The following is a 20028-nucleotide window of genomic DNA, read 5'->3' as shown; positions in this document are numbered from 1 at the left end:
TAAATTTCAATATTTATTTTATTGTGAGCTTTAGCAAAGAATAGGTTGAAATGCCCGTTCAATGCGTAAATAGTTCATCTTGCCCTTCATTATGACCGTAAAGCGTTGCCATGCTTCTGAAATAGAAACAAATGCACATATTGATCGTCAATTCTTAGGAAAGCGAAAGTATCTATCCAATACAAATAAAATAATTCCTCCTGGTGAAAGAGGGCGAATGTACAAAAGAACTCATAAAATTAATCAATATTTGGCGCAATAACAATTTTTAGTGAAACGCAGAAAACCAGACAGCGGACAAGAACTTAGATTCTCTTGATATCTTGTATCAACATTTCTAATTATCGGCAAGATTCACCCATTCATGTCTACTTTTTTTGCTTGCACTGTTTATTCACTACAAACTTGGGTTCTATCCCAAGGAAGTGTAGAGTGCTGCGAAAGTTAAGCTGATCATATAATTTTGCTAAACCACAACAAAAACTGTGCTTAAATTATAAGTTAAGAAGATTTCTTTCTTAGCCTCCCATTTATGTTGTGTAGTGGAGTACACGTGTTTTAGAGTGTATTTTACTATCTGTAGATGCGTTTCGAAAGTGTTAATTTACTACTGGTTATGGGTATTTCTGGGTACTAATTACGGGAACTATTCAGTAAAATTGTCACGCGATGTACTATAACAGGCAAAAAATTGATAAATTGTAGCAAAATGTGACCCTAATGCAAGCTAATCATCACAATTGTGGTTCTTGCACAGGTCATACCTACCATGATTTTCATGTGGGATTGGCGAAAATGCTGAAATCATCCTATTGTTGGCCAGAAGATGACGAGGATGAGCTAGAAAAAAGCAAAGGTAAGTAACCTACATGTTACTTTAAAAAGAAAGCCTAGAATTTTGCAAACTTCTAACAAGCTGTCAGCAATGCTTCCTGTTCATGTGTAACACAGGCGAAATGGTCAAGGCAGATATGACAAGGATGCTAACATTATATACGGATACTGTCTTCGGGACACTTTTGTGTGCAATTGTAGCCGCAAGATATCACAAATCTCTACTTCACGTAGGATGTGTTGTACATGAGTTAGACTGTTTAGTCTTGGTCTAGCTACTCAATGAGTATTATTACATCCAGATTTGTATTCAAAAACTGTATCCATCGTTAAAAGAGATACTACTTTTGCTGTTTTTGCCAGATAATAAATGACTTCGTGAAAGCTGAATAAATCTTTAGGACTAGGCAGCAAGTTAGGCGTCTGTTAGCGCCAATAAAAGAAAATTAGCCTTCAAAAGGGGCTCATATAGAAAAAAATAACACCGGAAGGTACGAAGAAATTGTCTATATTTTTCTGTGCGCTTTCCTAATTTAGCGCTGTTTTTCCCGTTGTATTCACCCCAACCGGCTAAGCTAACAATACTTCACGAATAATGTAGATGGCAGGTATTGGTGACTGAAAACTTCAAGCAGATACAAAAATCTATTGTAGGTATGCACTATGAGGAAGGCTTACCTGGAGGTTGTCGAAGCAGAACTTCCTCTCGATGCTGCAACTCTTTGAGATGATGAGGGAGAGCTACTGGCACCGCCGAAGCTACCACGCAAAGAGGGGAATCCAGAAGGATGCTGAGGAGCAAACTGACCGAAAGAACCAGGGAACCCGTGGTGACCACCGTAGGGTGCACCAAAGCCTCCAAAGCTTCCAAAGCCCAAGCCGGAACCATAGTTAGAACCGTAGCCGAAGCCGTGGTAAGGATAGAAACCACTGTCGTAATAACCTCCAAGGCCGAAGCCGTTGCCGAAGTAGTCACCGTAGCCGTAATACCCAGGGTAGAAAGCGGGCCAGTTGTAAAAGCCGCCATAGCCTCCAAAGCTACCCGGACCATAAAAGCCTCCTGCTGGAGCGAAGCCATAAGAGCCCGAGGAGACAGGTCTTCTCACTGGTCCGGGGCTAACTCCAACAGATCCCGAACTACCAGAAGACTGAGAGCTAGAACTTCCCGGAATAGCGCTTGGAAATCCTACAGATGAACCTAGTGAGGGTTGAACGGGCAGTCCTGTGACACCACCGGCTACGCCAACACCAGCAAACGATCCGGACACACCACCAGGTCTGGTTCCAGCGATATTTCCTACGCCATTTCCACTGACAACATTGTCCACCTTATTGGAACGGGGGCCAGCATAAGCCAGAGAGGCTGAAATCAATAAAGAATAAGTATAAACAAAGATTCGTTTCGGATATTTGCAGTCTTAAACAAAGTAAAAACACAGAGCTCTGTTAAGCCATACTTCGGAAATGTTAATGTAGACAGCAGTGGTGGCGGCGACACCAATGTTTTATGCTGCAGATTATTTCTACAGAATTTCGCAACGTGCGTGAAGAGTCAAGAAAATCTTGTTTGAACATTGCCTTTTTTAACCATTTTGAATGCCGAAGTACTAAAATTCCTTGCGCCATATTGCGAGATCCCACGGAATTCACTTTCGAAATTATGTGCCCATTAGCTTCGATCAAGTTGTCCATTAATTCACCTTGCAGCTGCTAACTGCTAACTTTCTCGTTAGCCCACTCGGCAGAGTGCCCACCCCGAAGAGGCTTTAGTCCTGCGTTCAACACCTGATAAGGACAACTTTTGCTGCAATTAAGAATATTTTTTAGGAACTCGGCATGACTTTCTTTAGGGCTTCGTACTAGAAACAGGTGGTTTACCACTCTTCTTTTGTTAAAATTTTAAGTGTGTGCTCACAATTAAAAAATTATGCGAAAGCAGTGGGGGCCTCTTGATTCATGTCTTCACAATTTCACTTCTACAATTTCAAACCTAGGTTCTTAAGCCCGCAATATAACTACAATCGGAAAACTTAGGCACAGCTGGGGAGCTGTGTCCAAAAACAAAGTACTTTTCCTCAGTCAACTTTTCTTGGTTCTTTCATTCAACTTCGAATATATTTGACAATCGTAAATATTAGGTCTTAATATTAAACTATTATAAACAACTGAGAGCTTATTTGTAACTGCTGGCCCACATAAAGGAAGCAATAATCGTCCAATTTCTCAGTTATGAAGTAAGCCTTTTTGCCAGCCCACGCGCGAGAACTAACGGTATTTGCAGAGCCACCTCTTTTTCTCCCACTCGTTTAATGCAGTCCGTTATACTTAACAAATGTGCCGAATTAATCATATTTAGTATACCTTACAGATCTTCTTCGTTGCTCTATGGTGCTAAGGAAAATGCTTGGGTTGGTGCTTTCTGAATTAAAATATAGATTCCATACATAAAAGTCGCCCTCATTTTTTTTGGATAAGTGTAAATACAGATATGTGCACTTATAGGCACATAACAGGAATATTTCAACATGACAGCCTTAAATGTCGCTTAGTAGATATTCAAGTGTCAGCGTGATTGCAGGTGCTGACAAAGTTGGTTGTGAGAGAAAGACAAATCAGCGTTGTGCGTGAGTGAAAGTTTGAGATGGACGTAAACAATTAGAGAAATCTCTCTGCGAAAACAAGTCGGCGAAACATGTTTAAAGCAATCAAAGTTTTAGATGGCACGTTGTCATATATTGATTCCCAGTAGTATAGTGCTTACAGTTCGGGGTACATCATTACGGAAAGTAAATAGAGAAATATCAACTCGCTTGTTTTCTAGCCATATACACTAAGCAAACAATTTGCATGCAAAGATCGAAGATTATTTAATTCATTGTTGTCTGGGGTATTATGCCCCATAACCACGATATGATTATGAGGGACATTGCAGCGAATGACTTCGGAAATTTCGATCATACGGTGTGTTCTTTAACGTGCACTAACATCGCACAATACACGTGTGTCTACCAATTCGCCTCCATCGAAATGCGACGGCCGTGTCCGGAATCGAACCCGCAACCTTTGGGTCAGCAGCCGATCACCGTAGCCACTGTTCCACCGAGGCGGACTGAAAATCGCAGAGAAAGCACCAGGTTTTTGTTTTATAGAAAAGAAAGTGGCGGTGTGACGACTGAGTTTCCGGACCTTACCTGCAGATAGAAGAGTAAGGGTGATGTAGGCCTTCATTGTTGCGTGTTGCACCGGGTAGCTGTTGCTCCAATGCCTGCGCAAGTGCGATTTTGGGTTCATCGCATTCGCTATTATATACTAAACCAAGCACAGTTGTTAAATTCTAGAACAGTAGCTAGCTGACGCAGCTGTTTTTTTTTTGTACGTCTTATCATTTTTCTTGCAATTGTTCAACATCAATTCATTTAGTTTCAGCGAAATTTTGAGGAAGGGACACAGTATTGATTTTTTGAGCGGCAAAACTTAGACGAATCTTGTCAATTCGGAGATACTATCTATTCGAATAAAATATAAAGACCTTTCGGTCTTTCCGCAATTCTGTTCACTGCCATCCCGACATAGACTTAACATTGTGTGCGCGCACGTACAATGCACGTCGAACTCGCGCTTTCAATGCCCCACAATGCGCAATGCTGTCGCTATGGACTATACAAACCACGTCATTGTTGCCGAAGCAAGCTTGCATTGTTCTATAACAATGGACGCCGGGACTTGTCGTTCAACATCGAATTCGATGCAGTGCATCTATACATCATCTGTTTTGTAAGTGTCACTGTACAGGATAGCAAATCGCACCATAGAGCTAATAAAATTTGTCATTTACTACTTACTACTATCTCTACTACCTATGTGTACGTGCAGTCATGAGTGAAAGTGTAGGGTTTGCGGTGAATTAGGGTTTGGAAGCCAAAAGGAGGCTCTTGAATAGGCATAGCATGCCGAACTATCTAGTGGGGCCCCCGACGATATATTTCTACTAAAGTAGCCACCACAGGTCGGCATAAAATGTGTAGCTCACTCACACTCACTGATTAAACGTATTCTGGCTTAAAATGTACTTAAAGCTACTGCTAGTCAAGTGAGGCGTTGCTGTCCGGACCATCTAACAGCTACAGTTAAGTAACGCAAATCCCGTAACATCACGTGACATGTAGTCATATGACTAAAACCACGTTACATTACGTAACAACTCACGTGACTAAAATTACGTAGGTATCACTTGACGGCCAGCAACACGACTAAAATAACTAAATGACTGTCGCGTGACAACATTCCCACCGAAACCACATGAAGCGTGCGTATTGTGCGGGGAACCGACCGAAACCAGAGATGGATAATCAAGCCTACTATATTAAAGCATATATCAGAAAGGATTCGTATCACTAGCAAAAACTTCACTTGGAAAAAGCTAGGCCGAATGCTAACTCCATCGTTCTAATATTACGCAACTTGTGTACGTACTTGCATAAATACAAATAACTTCTACTAAACGTCCAGTTCGTAGGACGAGCAAAAGGTCTCACCTAGGTCACGGCCAGGAATGCAAGTCTTGCCTTTTTTAAGGCAAGAGAGAGCATTAGATGCCTCATCAAACAAAAGTGAACGTCAGAGCCTACTTGAGTGATGCAAAAAAAAAATAAAGTCATCACGAAGTGAAGACTTCACCATTAGACGTCATTATATCATAAGGCACCATATCTCGTGATATCAATATAACTGTGCTTTCTCGTCACCTAAATATGTTACACGAAGATGTATTCACTTGACATGGTCGCTCGCTCAGACGGCCCATCCCGGAGACACTGCAGAACCACGTGAGGCGGGGAAAAAAAAACCTACAATACCTGTGATCCCGGAAGCAGCGGACAACCACGTTTGGTAGAGAGACTCTTATCTACTCGTCTGCGAAGCATTGCTATCAGCTTTATATCAACGTTCTAAAATCCATGCTTGCATACCGCAGCACAACAGCGCCATACGAATAGTTATTTGTAAGAGGTGTGAGTTAGGGTAAGCGGTGCATCGACCTCCACTGACAAATCTTTCCCTGAAAGTTCTTGCTAAGTATATCTTGCATTGGTCATATCTTGCTTGAGTCACGTATTTTATAACAGGTTTTTTATTAGATTTTTAAAGATTTTTCACAGATTTTAAAAGATTTTTAAAGATTTAAAGATTTTAAAGATTTTTAGATTTTTAAAGATTTTTTTAATACTTACGTGTTATAACTACCTCTGATTAAAGGTGGAATGAACACACAGCACACACACGCAAAAGGCAATGAAAATACTCTACTACTTAGAAGAACCACTGGGAAGACTACTAATGAAATTCACGTGCGACCCTTTCTAGAATACCCGTCTGCTGTATGAGACCCTCACACATTAGCAAACATTGAAAAAAAAAACTGGAATGCGTACAAAAAAATCGCAAGTTTTATTTACAACGTTTATAGTAAAAGCGCGTCTGTTTCAGCCTTCCTGGAAAGTTCTAACTTAGACACCTTAGAACGCAGGCGCGCCTGTAAAAGCCAAAACATTTCATCATATCTGTCACAATAACCTAAATGTTGATATAGGTAAATATATTGAACCGTCAAAACCACGAATACCACGATTGCACCACGGCAAGAGAGTTCAAAAATTTTCATGTAAAACCACGTCGTTCCAAAAATCATTGTTTCTTCGAACAGTACGCAGTGGAAACGCGCTGCCGATGAAGCTGCATCATCTACAACTGTTCTTCATTCATGAATACGATAACGAATCTACCAGCCATCATTTGATTTATTATTATTATTATTATTATTATTATTATTATTATTATTATTATTATTATTATTATTATTATTATTATTATTATTATTATTATTATTATTATTATTATTATTATTATTATTATTATTATTATTATTATTATTATTATTGGCACTGCACCTGATTTCTTATATGTGTCTGAGTTGCTCATGATGAATGGAACTTTAGGTCGACCCATGCGCTGCCTAGCATGCTACTCACGGTTCTCTCTATAGTGAGCGGTGATGTAATGTTTTCGTACGGAGTACTTCGGTTCAAATCTAGTAGCACAGCCTAAGTGAGCTTGTTCGACCATTGCACTGTAAAGAGATTTCACATTGTGAAGCTATCTCAGAATGATAGCTGTACTCTTCCATCTAATTTACAAAGGACTCGCTTGTACATCTGACCTTCGAGCATAGCTAAGGCCATGCCAGCGCATGAATCTTCGTCCTTTTTGTCCATTAGGCAACGCATACGTAAGTAAAAAAAATTCGCGTCATTGTTGCATCATGTTGTAGGCTATGATCTGAACTCAGAATTACAGTATTCAAGGTGCAACCTTGATTTTTCAAACATTCTTAACATTTCCTGACTCCGGCAATGCCCGAGGATACTCCGAAGTAACAGCGCAAACTGATCTTGGCAATCTTTTTTTTTTCTTTTCTTTTATTTGCAATTATGCCTCCCTCGTTAGGTAGGCGGGGCTATAAAACAACTATGCACAACCATTGCTGACCGCAGCATTAAGGATACACCAAAATACTTGAAATTAAAACTTCTTGTTTATTTTGATATTTAGCAAATATATTGGCGCAACACGTCAGCTTATACTGCAGAGGTAGTTGAGCTTATTTTTTAAAATCATCATCAGCGATTTTTATGGTTCTGAAACAGAAAAATGCACAAGTTATTCATTATAATTGCACTGGCAAAGGTATAATACTAATCAACTATTACTCAAATAAATCTTCCTGGCCGAACACGGTGAATGTGTAAAAAACGCAAATAAACTGTGCAATATTTGGTACAGTAATAAAATTCTTGATAAGACCCAAGAAACTACACAGTAGACAAAAGTCACGAGTTTTTTTTTTTTAATATACTATCACAACATCTTCAATTATTCGTAAAATTCATCCACCGAAACGAATATTTTTTTATTCTGAAGCAATTTTATACTAATTTGCGTTATATTGTAAGAAAAAGTAGCTTTTTTTTGTACAAGCCTAACATATGAACAAGCAAAATCATGATTAATGTTGTCTTGAACTTCTTAGTGGAAAGGCGTGATTATTAGCCTCTTATTCACGTCACTTAATTGAATAGATACGTTTAAGAGTGTGTTTATTATTGGTAGTTTGGCTAGCGCTGTATACTACTGGTTATACGTATATAATTCTGGACACCAGCTACTAAGAGTAGTCAGTAATGACATCACGTGGAGCAATATTACAAGCAAAAAATATGTTTTACAAAATACAATAGTTACGATACAAGCTAACCTTCGCAAGTGCAGTTTTTCCGCAGATCATACTTACCGAGGTTTGAATAGGATGACCGGCATTGGTACAATTATTTTATTATTGGCTGCAAAAGAACACAAAAATAGTAGTATGTAAGCTGGATGTCAATTTGAAAATGTTGAGAATATTGGAACACTTCAGTAATTGTGACTAAAGCTTTCTAATCAAAAATATACGCCAGAGGTTCAATAATTGAAGCAGATAAGGGAAGGGTGCTGATGTTTATAGATTACTTCCTGAGGTAACATTTGGGAGAAACTGTAGCTTTCATAATTTTTAATGTCTATTTCAAGCGTGATGTGTAGCGCGTGTTGGCTGCCAGCAAACCAAACAAAGAAAACACGGCAGTTCCCCTCCCTTAATCGGTTTTCCCCTCATCCACTTAACTGCACCCTAATGCGGGCTAGCAGATAGTGAGAAAAGCAAAGAGACAAGAATAAATTCAGCTGATAGTTTAGATTCAAGCCGCCTGATTGACTTTCTTTATTACGCGTACAAACTTCCCAAAAAGCCCAGACATTAAGTGGTTCAGTCGAGTTATCATTCGAAGATCATTTTATTTAGGTTAACAGGAAGTTTTTCATACCTCCCAGCGTTCTTCAGTTCAACTTTAGTGCCGGTTTTTACTATTGGTTCTTACCAAATCACTCAGTTAAATAACAAATCTGCAAGAAACCTGATTTCGAGTGTTGGCGAGCGAAAAGTTTAGGCCCATCAACGAAAATATATTAGGGGTACGAGTTCTGAGGAAGGCAGTCTTACCTAGAGCTTGTGGAGCCAGAGCTTCTACTTGATGCTGTGGCGGAACTGGAAGATGCAGAAGAGCCACGGGTACTGCTGGAAACGCCAGAGAGGAGGGGGAATCCGGTGGCACGCTGGTCACGAACCTGACCGAATGAACCTGGGAAACCATAGGAACCGCCGAAGGGGCCACCGTAGTTTCCTCCGAAACCTCCATAGCCCAAGCCAGAACCATAGCCGAAGCCGTGGTAAGGATGGAAACCACCGTCGTAATAACCTCCAAAGCTGAAGCAGTTGTCGAAGTAGTCACCGAAGCCGTGATACCCAGGGTAGAAAGCGGGTCCATTGTTAAATCCACCTCCAAAGCCAGATGGACCATAAAATCCTCCTACTGGAGCGAAGCCATGAACGCCAGAGAAGCCAGGTCGTCCCCCAGGTACTGCGCCAACTCCAACAGATGCCGAACTGCCAGAGGATGGAATTCTAGAACTTCCTGGAAGAGCACTTGGTGATCCTCTTACAGGTGAACCGAATGAGGGTACTGAGGGGAACCCTGATGAACCACCAACTGTGCCAACTCCAGTAAATGAACCCGGGGCACCGCCAGGTCCGTTCAAACCACTCACACCTGATCCAAGACTTCCGCCGGCAAGAACATCCACCTTAGTAGGGGAACTGGGGTCAGCATAAGCCACTGAGGCTGAAAGTGATTTAAAAAAAAAAGAGCTATAGACTAAAATGCACAGCATCCATTGGTGGACCTAAACAATTCCGAAGTATACTCAGCCATATGGCGTAAACGCAGCGATCGAGTTCGCTAACATCTCATGGGTGCACTCCCTGGAATCGACGCTCACGGTTAAGTAAGTGGGTAAAAACACATTGTGGGGCTCTCATGCATGCCTCCTCAAACTTTCACTATTATAATTTTACATCTACGTTCTATATGTATATGTGAAGTCTATAATAAAAAAGAGCTGAGTGAGTTAATAGGAATCCGTGTTAACTCGACTAGGCGTGAAAACACAGACACAAGAGAGAAGTCAAGACGCCACAAAGGACATTTTCGGTGTATTGACTTTGATGTTGGTTTCGTATTTGAACGCCCAGCTTTTTAACATTAATAAGTACATGTGGAAACATAAGTCTCAAGTGAGCCGGAAAACTGATTCTGCATCCTAGCTCTTTGATCATCGTATATACTAGTGACGAATATCGAACTATTCTAAACAATTGCGGTAATAGGTAAAGCCACTGGCTCATATAAAAGTGTAAAGTGATATTAAACCTTCGGTGATGAGGTAAGTCCTTGTCAACTCACAGCCTAAAGTTTGCAGCGTTCACTCAGCTACCGCTTTTGCAAATGCTTCTATTATGCGATCCAAATCAATAACGAATGCAAAAGGTGGCCCCTCGCACAACTCAATGCACTCTTGGTAAAGATATGTAAAATGCTCGGTTTTGTGTCTTTATTAAACTAATGTTCCATGTATTAGAGACGCCCTTATGTGTTTTTGTGCTTTTTTTGGGTACATAGATACGGGTGCGTATAGGCACATAACAAAAAGTTTGTACGTTGCTGAAAATCATTTATTCATCCATGCTAAGAAAACTGTGCATTATTCAAGGAGCATCAAGCACTAAACAGCTCGGCTGGCTGTGTATAAAATTAATATCATCTCTGTATTTACCCAGTGATGCTCAACATATACTTCACGTTTGATAATCTATGTAAAACAGTCGTTCAGCATCATTAAGCTTTTACTTCCCGGTCCGGCATGTATGCAATATGTTACATATTACGAATTCGAACAACGAGAAACGATTTTTTAGTACCAGTCAAACGTATTATATTCAATAAGCTAGTAAAGCGAGTAAAATATTAGTGACATTAGATGCAAATCACAGCACTGTGCTCTCTGAAACTGACAATTTTCCAACATAAATTGAGGCTTATTTCTTAAACACAGTGAAGTGGCCCCGAATTTCGCAAAAAATGTAAATATTTCATTGATATCTTCTACAGAAACGACCACCAAGACATAAGAAATCAATGGAAAGCTTAGGTTACATAATCACAAAATGGTTCTGTGGCAGCAGAACTTACAGTATATTTTTTAAGGTACATCACTATGGTGAAATGACATATAAAATTGTGCATTTTCTTGTTTCTTCTAGCCATATGAGCTAAGCATAAGTTTCACAAATAAGAATCACAAATAAGGCCCCTCAATTCTCACGTTACTGGAACAGAAAGCTCTGGTTCTAAACCCGAATCTCAGAACCTCACCTGCGGATAGAAGAGCAACGGCTACGAAGGCCCTCATGACTGCTGTGTTGCGTCTGGTGGGAGCTGCTCCAATACACGCACAAGTGCTGTTTTGAGGCTGCTACATTCCTTATTATATACTACACTAGCTACAATTGTGAAACATGGAAACAATAACAAGCTGGTGCAGCTGATTTTGATGCCTATTTTTTTTTTTGCGGTTCTCCGTGCAACAATTTTTTTCAACTAAATTTCAAGAATGCGAAATTACTGATTGTTCGAGCTATAACGCTTAGATAGATTTTGGTGAGTGAGAGATACGCATTTTTCTAGTATAATAGAAACCGCTTTAGGCCATTTCGTAACTGTTTGATGTACTCTATCGCGCCCATCTCGACACAATATTCTGCGCACACAAGTACAATGTAGACCGATAGCGCGCTTTCGATATCTAAACAATGCGCTATGCTGGCCTTATTTGTTACATGTACTACGTCAAACGATGCCGAAGCAAACAGGAATTGTCTCATAACAATGACCACCTGAGCATTTCGTCCAACATTGAATTCGATGCGGCGCACACTATACCATGGTTCTGGGCATGTTACTTCATGTATTAGCAAATCACACTATACAATTAGGCTAATTAGCTATTTACTTCCTCACTGTTTACTATCACAACTACCTCACTATATCTGCAGTCGTGAGAAAAACATTATATGTCATGGAAAAGTGGAGATGAATCAAGAGAAATGCAAGGGAATCAAGGAAAACTGGAGCTGAATCAAGGCAGATGAGTTGGCGAAAACCGCTCATCATTCTACGCAAATGTGCCTAATTTCTGTACATCAATATGATGTAAATAGAATTTTAAGAACAACAAAACGTGAATTATTCTTGTTTATCTGGTTCACAGACAAAACAAAGGAATCGATCCTATATGCTGTTGATTCTGATCTTGAATACCGATTAGACCATGACCTCCCAAGGCGTATCGACACATTCATATATCGCCTAAGACTCGGAACTGCTTACACAAATCACTTCACACTTGGTATTCAGTGTGCAACATCGTCAGCATGTTCATGCGGCCACGACAACGAGGATATTTCTTTCCACGGACAGTGTCTGATTGGAACAAATTATGTGATCCTCATTCATTGTGAATTAAGTAGAGTGAATTGCATTATGTATGGTGCATGTTATTCCTGTTATTTTTATGTGATGTGCCCTTCCTGCTTGGACCATTTATGGTTCGCAGTATGTACTAAATAAATAAATAAAATAAATATCTGTCACCTCTTGCTCGACTGTCCGAAACACGACACACACCGAAGGCGACTAGAACAGAACTCCATATGTTAGATCCCGAGCGGCCTTTTGCGTTGAATAAAATACTAGGCCCTTGGCCATCTAAAACAAATGGCAAAGCAATGAAAGTGCTGCAACACTTCTTCGAAAAAACGAAGATTTGTGACCATGGCACTACTGAGTGGACTAAAGTTAAATGTGAGCGTGGCGTCTACGTGTTTGTTCTGCCCATAGGAGAACTCTTGCTCTAACCTATGTAGGACTGTATATATGTACATGTGCTATTTTGTTTTCTTTTCTTCTTTATTTTAAAAAATCAACTGGAAAGGGGTAGCCGTCACCAAGTAACAGTGACCGAAACTCCTTTATTCATTTTCTTTTTCAATAAAAAAAGCGAGTTGAGAGCCTTTGACGAGAACCAACGAGCTGAACTAGCCTGTGGGTCCCTAGACGAGGGGCTTTAATCACGGTAACCAAGTGGTCTTATTTGATCATAGCTGTTTCTTTCTCTAATCTGGAGTGTCGAATGCGTTGCCCGCGGGCTGAATGCGGCCTGCCCTCCTCTTGCTAGCAGCAAAACTGTATCATGGCACTAATGTAGAATTCCAATGGCAGATCGCGAGCGCTGGACCAGATTTCTAAAGGAGCGCGCAGATCTGAGCGGGATTGCTCTCACCAAGTCTGCGATTGGAACGCGCGCGTCTCGCCGGGAGCTCTTGGTGAGCGGAGACCTAGCGAGGGAGCACGAGAGGGTGCGAGAGAGTGCAAAGCATTTTCCGGACATCCATCTGTGATTGGATGAAAAGTGGGCGTACAGAATACGTCACTTGAACTTCCGGTAAAATCCGCCGATTTCGGCGGGGCGAGAATTCTTGCTCCACAGAGCAATCCGTGATCTGCGGTTGCTCTCAATCTGCCATTAGAACACACAATGCACGCTTTCAATCCTCCCCCATTGGAATATAATTGCTCCGCTCAGAGCAGAAAAAGTTGATCTGGGTCTGCCATAGGAATTCAACATTACACCGACAAAGACCACTGCAGTAGCCTCAGCACCAATGATCCTAGCACTACGGCGTCTCGATGCCAGCATTCCAATGGACACTATAGTGTCAGAGCTAAAGCCCCATTAGTCAGAGCGCCTTACCAATGCCGTCTAGCTGGCATTGGCCCTGCTTCAAACCCAGTGTAGCGTGGCCTCCACAATATTCTGAAGCCCCGCCGTGGTGGTGTAGTGACTGAGGTACTCGGCTGCTGACCCGCAGGTCGAGGGATCAAATCCTGGTTGAGGCGGCTGCATTTCCGATGGAGGCGGATATGTTGTAGGCCTGTGTGCTCAGATTTGGGTGCACGTTAAATAACCCCAGGTGGTCCGAATTTCCGGAGCCCTCCACTACGGCGTCTCTCATAATCATATGGTGGTTTTAGGATGTTAAACCGCACATAAAAATCAAATCACAATATTCTGGAGTTAAAACCTTATTTTTAGCGCACACTAACACACGGACAAAGAGAGGAAACGACAGCAGCGCTGTTGTTATTCCCTCTCTTAGCCCGTGTGTCAGTGTGCGCTAAGAATACGTTATTATGCATTCATACAAACATGCTTGTCTTGCAGGATTACTTCACTTCTGGAGCTAATATCGGAGACCACAAACGAACGCTGCAATTGCGACGCGGCCTATGTGCTGATTTGGCTTGGTGACGACGCAGCTACGCACTGCCTATCACGTTATATCGGTGCGAATTACGTGCTTCATCGTTCATGTTGTGCTGGCGTGTGCTACGGCGTAGTGCAGCTTTCATATGCACCAATGGTGTGTCTCCAACATCTTCTGACTAGCGTTTGAAGGCACCAAGTACGAGAACTGCTGCAATAAGCAACACCAAAATGCAGTGGCGTCGATGGGCGCATGTAACGCAAGCGTGTTTGGTGCAGCGGTGAACGCACCAAGGGGGTGCGAAATGCCTTTGCACGTTCCCGGCTCAAAATGAGAACTGTGACTTACGCGCTTGTTAACTTGAGCGCAGTGCTACCCAACTGGCTGCCATACAGACACTGATGTAGGACGGAAGTGATCGTACCTTAACCGACAACAAGACGCCGCATCAAAAAAAAAAAAACATACAAGATGGTCGTCAACCCGCAAATCACGCACCCTTCGCTGCAGCGAACCGTGAGCTAAAAGACGATTGAGTCGAAACCCGTTCGATTTTGCTTGCACGGTTTGCGAACGGCTGTGGTTGACGTGTGATTGGTGCGATGCTCCAGTGCGCGCAATGCACTGGCTCCAGAAAAGTGTGTCCCGGTCGTGAGGTGGTGGTTGTAGTGATGGAGGAAATGTGCTACCAGATGTCAATATGGGTGCATCAACATCCAATGGTGCTGTAGCCATTGAACACCAATATATATTATATATCAATCTGCTATAAACATTGAACCACTCCTGTGATGACAAGTTTACCCTTCGTGTGCTATACCGATTCCTATATCAGAGAGATAAGCCATATATGTATTCCCATGATATGCACTTTCTTTCAGCAGGTGTTTTTTTTTTAAAGCCACTTAACGATGTGCAATTTGTTTTGCTACTACTTCGCCACAAGCGGAAATGTTTGGCTCTTTATTTATTCGATAGTTCATAAGTGTGAGTGAGCCGGCAAACTGTGCTACGTGTTGCGAACAACTACCGTGTATAGCAAATACTAAAGCTACTCGATCAAATTTCTACACCCTGGTCAACATCATGGTCACCTATTCTCGATTAGTTCCAGCCGGGTATACGAACGCAGAATTTATTTCGCCTACGCTGTGCAATAGAGTAATAGATATAGGCATAAATCTGTGTAATAGGTAATTCAACCATTTCATTAAATCTATCTCGCTAGATCTTCAACAAAAAAAAAACACGTGGCAACTTCAAAAACCGCGGCAACGAGAGATGACGATGACGATGCTGCCGCTGATGAATATGACAATGATGATCAATCGGTAAGATATACAATGGAGTGTGCCAGTTTTCTTAATGTTTCTGCACTTACCGAAGTAAGTGCTGCTTCGCAAAGCATTTACGTACACGCCCTCGCCCACTATATAGCATTTCACAGATAAAGACAAGACACTATATTAAACGTGACTTCAATTATAATTTTTATTGTTTTCTTTTGAGAGTTTCATAGCCGGCAAGTATTTCTTCATTGTTTAGGATGCATCTCCTATTCAAACCACTCGGAAACGTGACACCGATAACCTGAAGCAAAAACAAATAGACAATGAATTAATTTTATTATCAGGTCAAATACTACATTCATTACACTAATTTCCATCACAGTCGTACATTGGTCATGTATTGAAAAACTTAAGAGTAAATTACTTCTGTCATCCCTATTACAGATCAGGGAAAGTGAAAACACAATGAAAGAGATTGAGGTTTTCATGAAATATTTCGGTAAAAGACTTGCACATTTCGAACTTCTAGACCTTGCAATACATGTTAAACAATACCACTGTTATCACGCCCACGTTCTAGTTGGCGCCGCATGTCATGCACCATTCAGCGTAGACGTGGTTGGTAGCAGACAAGCCAACATAGGCTTGAAGACACTTAAGTTTTCACACATCACAATAAGGTCGTTCCTTTAAGCTATTTTACCAATAAAAAACGAACTTATAAAAATAACAATACACAAAAAAGAAATCTCAATGATAGAATTGCGTTTTAACTTATTAGTTACTTCGTCGACCAGGGAACCCTCGGAACAGCGTTTCAATGGCGTACTAACTTTATACGAATTGTGCTCGGCTACACATTTGATTATTTTGTACAATCACTAGAGCTGAAATTCAAATTCTGTCAAATACAGAAGGTATAAGTGTCATTACTTGAGAATCAATTCTTTGAGCATAAATTTGAAAACTGAAAAAAAAAACTAGTTTTGACACACATGCTTATTATGCAGTTATTCTGGTAAAACACGCTTACCCTGGTTTTGAAAGGATGGCTAGGTTTTTTACGTTCTCCGATTATGAACTTGATGCACCAGATGAAGAACTGAAAAAATATATATAATATAATATGATAAACGCTGACAAAATATGTATAGACGTGCAAGTTATTCAGAGTATACTGCTAACGAATAACAAACTCTGGTCATAAAATTAATCACCACACAACTCGCTTGTGTACAAGAAAAAAATAAACATTTTTAAATTATAACCAGAGCAGTATTCTGATACCCTGATGGCATAGTGTCTTATGTTTACAAACAAAAATATTAGAGGCACAAGATTAAAAATATCTTACCTGGAGTCGCTTCTTCTAGAACGTACAACTAATTGGGAAGCTCCAGAACTTCCGAAACCTCTGCCTGAACCGGCAGCGCTTAACCCAAAGCCTCGAGTCCCACTGACTTGGCCAGAAAAACCAAAAGGTGAAGAGGGACCGTAACCACCGAAGCTGCCTCCGCTGCTCCCCAAGCCAAAACCAAAGCTGGAACTGGAGCCAGAACTAAAACCAGAGCCCAAGCCTAAGCCAGATCCAGAGCTGGAGCCAGAGCTAGAGCCGGAACCAGAGCCATAGCTGTAACCGGAACCCAGACCAGATCGATAACCAAGTCCGTAGGCCGGGCCATAGAAAGATGCGTAGGCGGGGCCAAAGGCAGGTCCATTGCTGAATCCATAACCGGGGCCATAGCTGCTGATTGGAGAGAAACTATCGCCGTAAAGACCCGCACCACCGAGGCCCTTGCCAAAAAAGCCACCGAAGCTGCCATAACTGGGGTGAAGACCGGAACCTCCAAGGCTCGACGGACCATGGAAACCTGTGCTTGGACTAACGCCAAAGCCTGCTGAGCCAGGTCCTCCCACAGGCCCAACGCTAGATCCGAAAGATCCTGGTAGACCTAAAACGCTAGAACCTCCTAGACTTCCAGAAACTCCGCCAAAAGAGCCAATTGAACCTGCAAAAGGCCCCAATCCCTGTGAACCAAGTGAAGGTGTCGCGAATACGCCTGCAGGGCCACTACCGAAGCTAAGTCCGGGAAGTGATCCGGAAGCAACCCTAGATCCCGCTGCACCGCTGAAACTACTTCCAAGACTGCCACCTCCCTGAGTGAGACTTCCAAATTCAGTCTTGGAAGAAGCAGGACGAGGACCGGCATAAGCCAAGGAGGCTGAAATCAGAGAACAAAGATCAGTGAATAATCACGTCGACAAGAGCCGTGTCGGCACATGTGTATGAGTGTGCATTAATGACATCGCGTGGCTCGCAACAATCCTAATTTTACTTTGCAATTTACCATGACACGATAAAGAGAGCATGACAAAAGAAAAGAAGGAACTAAGAAAGAGTAAAATGAAGAAAAACAAACAAGGCCACCCAGATTTTCTGTTTCTTCTAGTTTGGTGCCACAAATGCAAAGCTGCCTTTTTTATTCTTTTTCTTTTACAATTTGTTATTTCGTGAAGCTTAACTTCTGGTCCAGCTTGAAGCAGTGAAAAAAAGTGAGGGAAGAAAGGAAATAAGAACCACTCGTGTTCTTTTGTTCGTGCTGTATTGCACTCTTCGGTATTTTTTTTTTTTGCACAGCCTCAAGCAATACGCAAGATTAAACTCACCAAACCAAGCCAACAAGTTCTCGTTAACCTTAAGCCACCCGTTTTGTGCCACAGAGTGCTACTCAGTATTGAGAAAACCATTAGAATACCCAAGCTTCATAATGACGCGAGGGCTATAGAAGCCTTAAGGTTGTTTTGTTTAGTGATTAGAAGCAATAGCAAAGGCAAAAAATACACAATCTTTGCCATTTTTTTTGTGCTTTCGTTAGTTGCGCCATTAGTTTTATTCCTGTAGTGATGCTCCCATCACACACCCTGAAGTTAATATGTCTAGTTTTAAGCAATCTATGCTCTTTTTCGAAATCGTGGCATTTTAAAGAATTCTAGTTCAGTTGTGCTTGAACTGTCTTTCTTCCATATATTTTAAGCGCTCTCTAAAATTAATCCAAAGAAACGTCTGCTTCGAAGAACTTAACGCAAGTTTGAGGCAATAATAAAGGGCGTATTTTAGCAAGAGCTGTATTTAAAATGTCCCTAGTATCTCGAATTCGTTATTGCCCGGTGCCTATAATGTTCCGTTTGACACACTCACTTCTATCGAGTATATTCGAAAAGAAGGGTGTGTCGGTTCAGTTAAAAGGTGCTTTATACATGGTAAGAGGATCGATTTGTAAATAGCTCAACCTCCGTATACTATATACTTGTGATGTCCTTTTAAAAGGAAGAATTACAAATCACCCTTTTATGCAACTTTTTCGTTTGATACGAATGCTATTACTGTAAAACAGCACGCACAACTTGGAAACGCGCTGAAAATGTTAATACGAAATTAACATGCAATGATAACGAAAATAATCGTAAGCCATGAGCATTTCAGAACGGGACTTCTACACGATGCGAGTTGCTCGTGTGCTTTACGACAACCACTCCAAATGAGGCTACCGCTTCTGAACACCTTATATAGAGTATCTCAAAGTTTTTAACGTTTAAAATGACTAAGTCAGTAGACCCTCACCAGCGGATAGAAGAGCAAAGGCTACGAAGGCCCTCATGATGGCTGTTGCTCGAAGATCTGCGCAAGTGTGGTCTCCGAACTGCCTCGCCGGCTGTTATATACTACTCTGCTCAGGATCACGTGTTGTAAAGAAAGTATGAAAGTAACAGAACACTTCTCTTTTTTTCGTTAACTTCTAGCCTTTCTTGCGAGCTTTCTTTTCACGACTTATATGCAAATGATGCCAAATAGCATTATATCTGCAATAAAATGCCGCTATCTCTTTACGCGATGAATGAGGTGCTGTCTTCGTAGAAAAGGCCAGTGTTTTACTCTTTTTTGTTATTACTGTTACACGAAGCAGCCTAATTTTGAACGTAATGCGATGTCATTTTATATTCACTCTAACGAAATACACGTTGTGAACGTTTAGGTAACAATGTAGAATTGTGTAACTCTTTTTTACTGACCAATCGCTGTTCACACCAAAGCACGCACCCATTGCCTATGGGACAATGGCTGCTTGCAGAATGCGAGCAGTAAAGAGTTCGAAACACCGCATAATTTAGCGTCTAAGTCGTGCAAACCACTTACAGTGCAGTCGGCCAAATCTTTAGTTATCGTACATGAATAGCAGTTTATTCTATGTATCTTTGCCATATGACAGAATTAGGTAAAACTGACAGCTGAGAGAGTTGGTATGTATCCATATTATAACTTTCTTTAGCTCGCACAAAACACAAAAAAAAGAAAGACGACAGGATAGGTCCAAAACGGGACAAAGAAAGTGTACCTGTCACCTAAGAGAAGATTCAAAGTTCATGAATCTGCAGGTCGCGCGATCGAATCCCGGCTGCGGCGGCTGCATTTCTGATGGAGGCGGAAATGTTGTAGGCTGGTGTGCTCAGATTTGTGTACACGTTAAAGAACCCCAGGTGGTCGAAATTTCCGGAGCCCTCCACTACGGCGTCTCTCATAATCATATGATG

The 20028-nt window shown here is 41.3% G+C and overlaps 2 protein-coding genes across 3 annotated transcripts; both read right to left on the bottom strand.

The window, feature by feature from the left end:
- Positions 1–9213, bottom strand: LOC142817752 (uncharacterized). 2 transcript variants are annotated; one of them, XM_075895323.1, is made up of 6 exons: positions 8930–9213; positions 8183–8231; positions 4026–4099; positions 1513–2197; positions 769–840; positions 1–116 (listed from the first exon to the last, which is right to left on the bottom strand). In XM_075895323.1, the coding sequence occupies exons 1-5, from the start codon at positions 9141–9143 to the stop codon at positions 810–812; spliced, it is 1053 nt and encodes a 350-aa protein (XP_075751438.1). In that variant the 5' UTR covers positions 9144–9213; the 3' UTR covers positions 1–116; positions 769–809. The 2 variants fall into 2 exon arrangements, with proteins under 2 accessions (XP_075751438.1, XP_075751437.1); XM_075895322.1 differs by lacking the exons at positions 8183–8231; positions 8930–9213 and adding an exon at positions 4364–4431.
- Positions 9214–15615: 6402 nt separating this feature from the next.
- On the bottom strand, positions 15616–19218 carry LOC119173893 (uncharacterized). Its single transcript, XM_075895321.1, has 4 exons — positions 19061–19218; positions 16793–17660; positions 16472–16540; positions 15616–15739 (listed from the first exon to the last, which is right to left on the bottom strand). The coding sequence occupies exons 1-3, from the start codon at positions 19095–19097 to the stop codon at positions 16513–16515; spliced, it is 933 nt and encodes a 310-aa protein (XP_075751436.1). The 5' UTR covers positions 19098–19218; the 3' UTR covers positions 15616–15739; positions 16472–16512.
- Positions 19219–20028: the final 810 nt, after the last annotated feature.

This window comes from Rhipicephalus microplus, chromosome 5 (genome assembly GCF_043290135.1).
Source record: "Rhipicephalus microplus isolate Deutch F79 chromosome 5, USDA_Rmic, whole genome shotgun sequence".
Classification (NCBI taxonomy): Eukaryota; Metazoa; Arthropoda; class Arachnida; order Ixodida; family Ixodidae; genus Rhipicephalus; species Rhipicephalus microplus.
The sequence above is the reverse complement of the archived record's forward strand: the minus strand, read 5'-3'. Positions and strand labels throughout refer to the sequence as shown.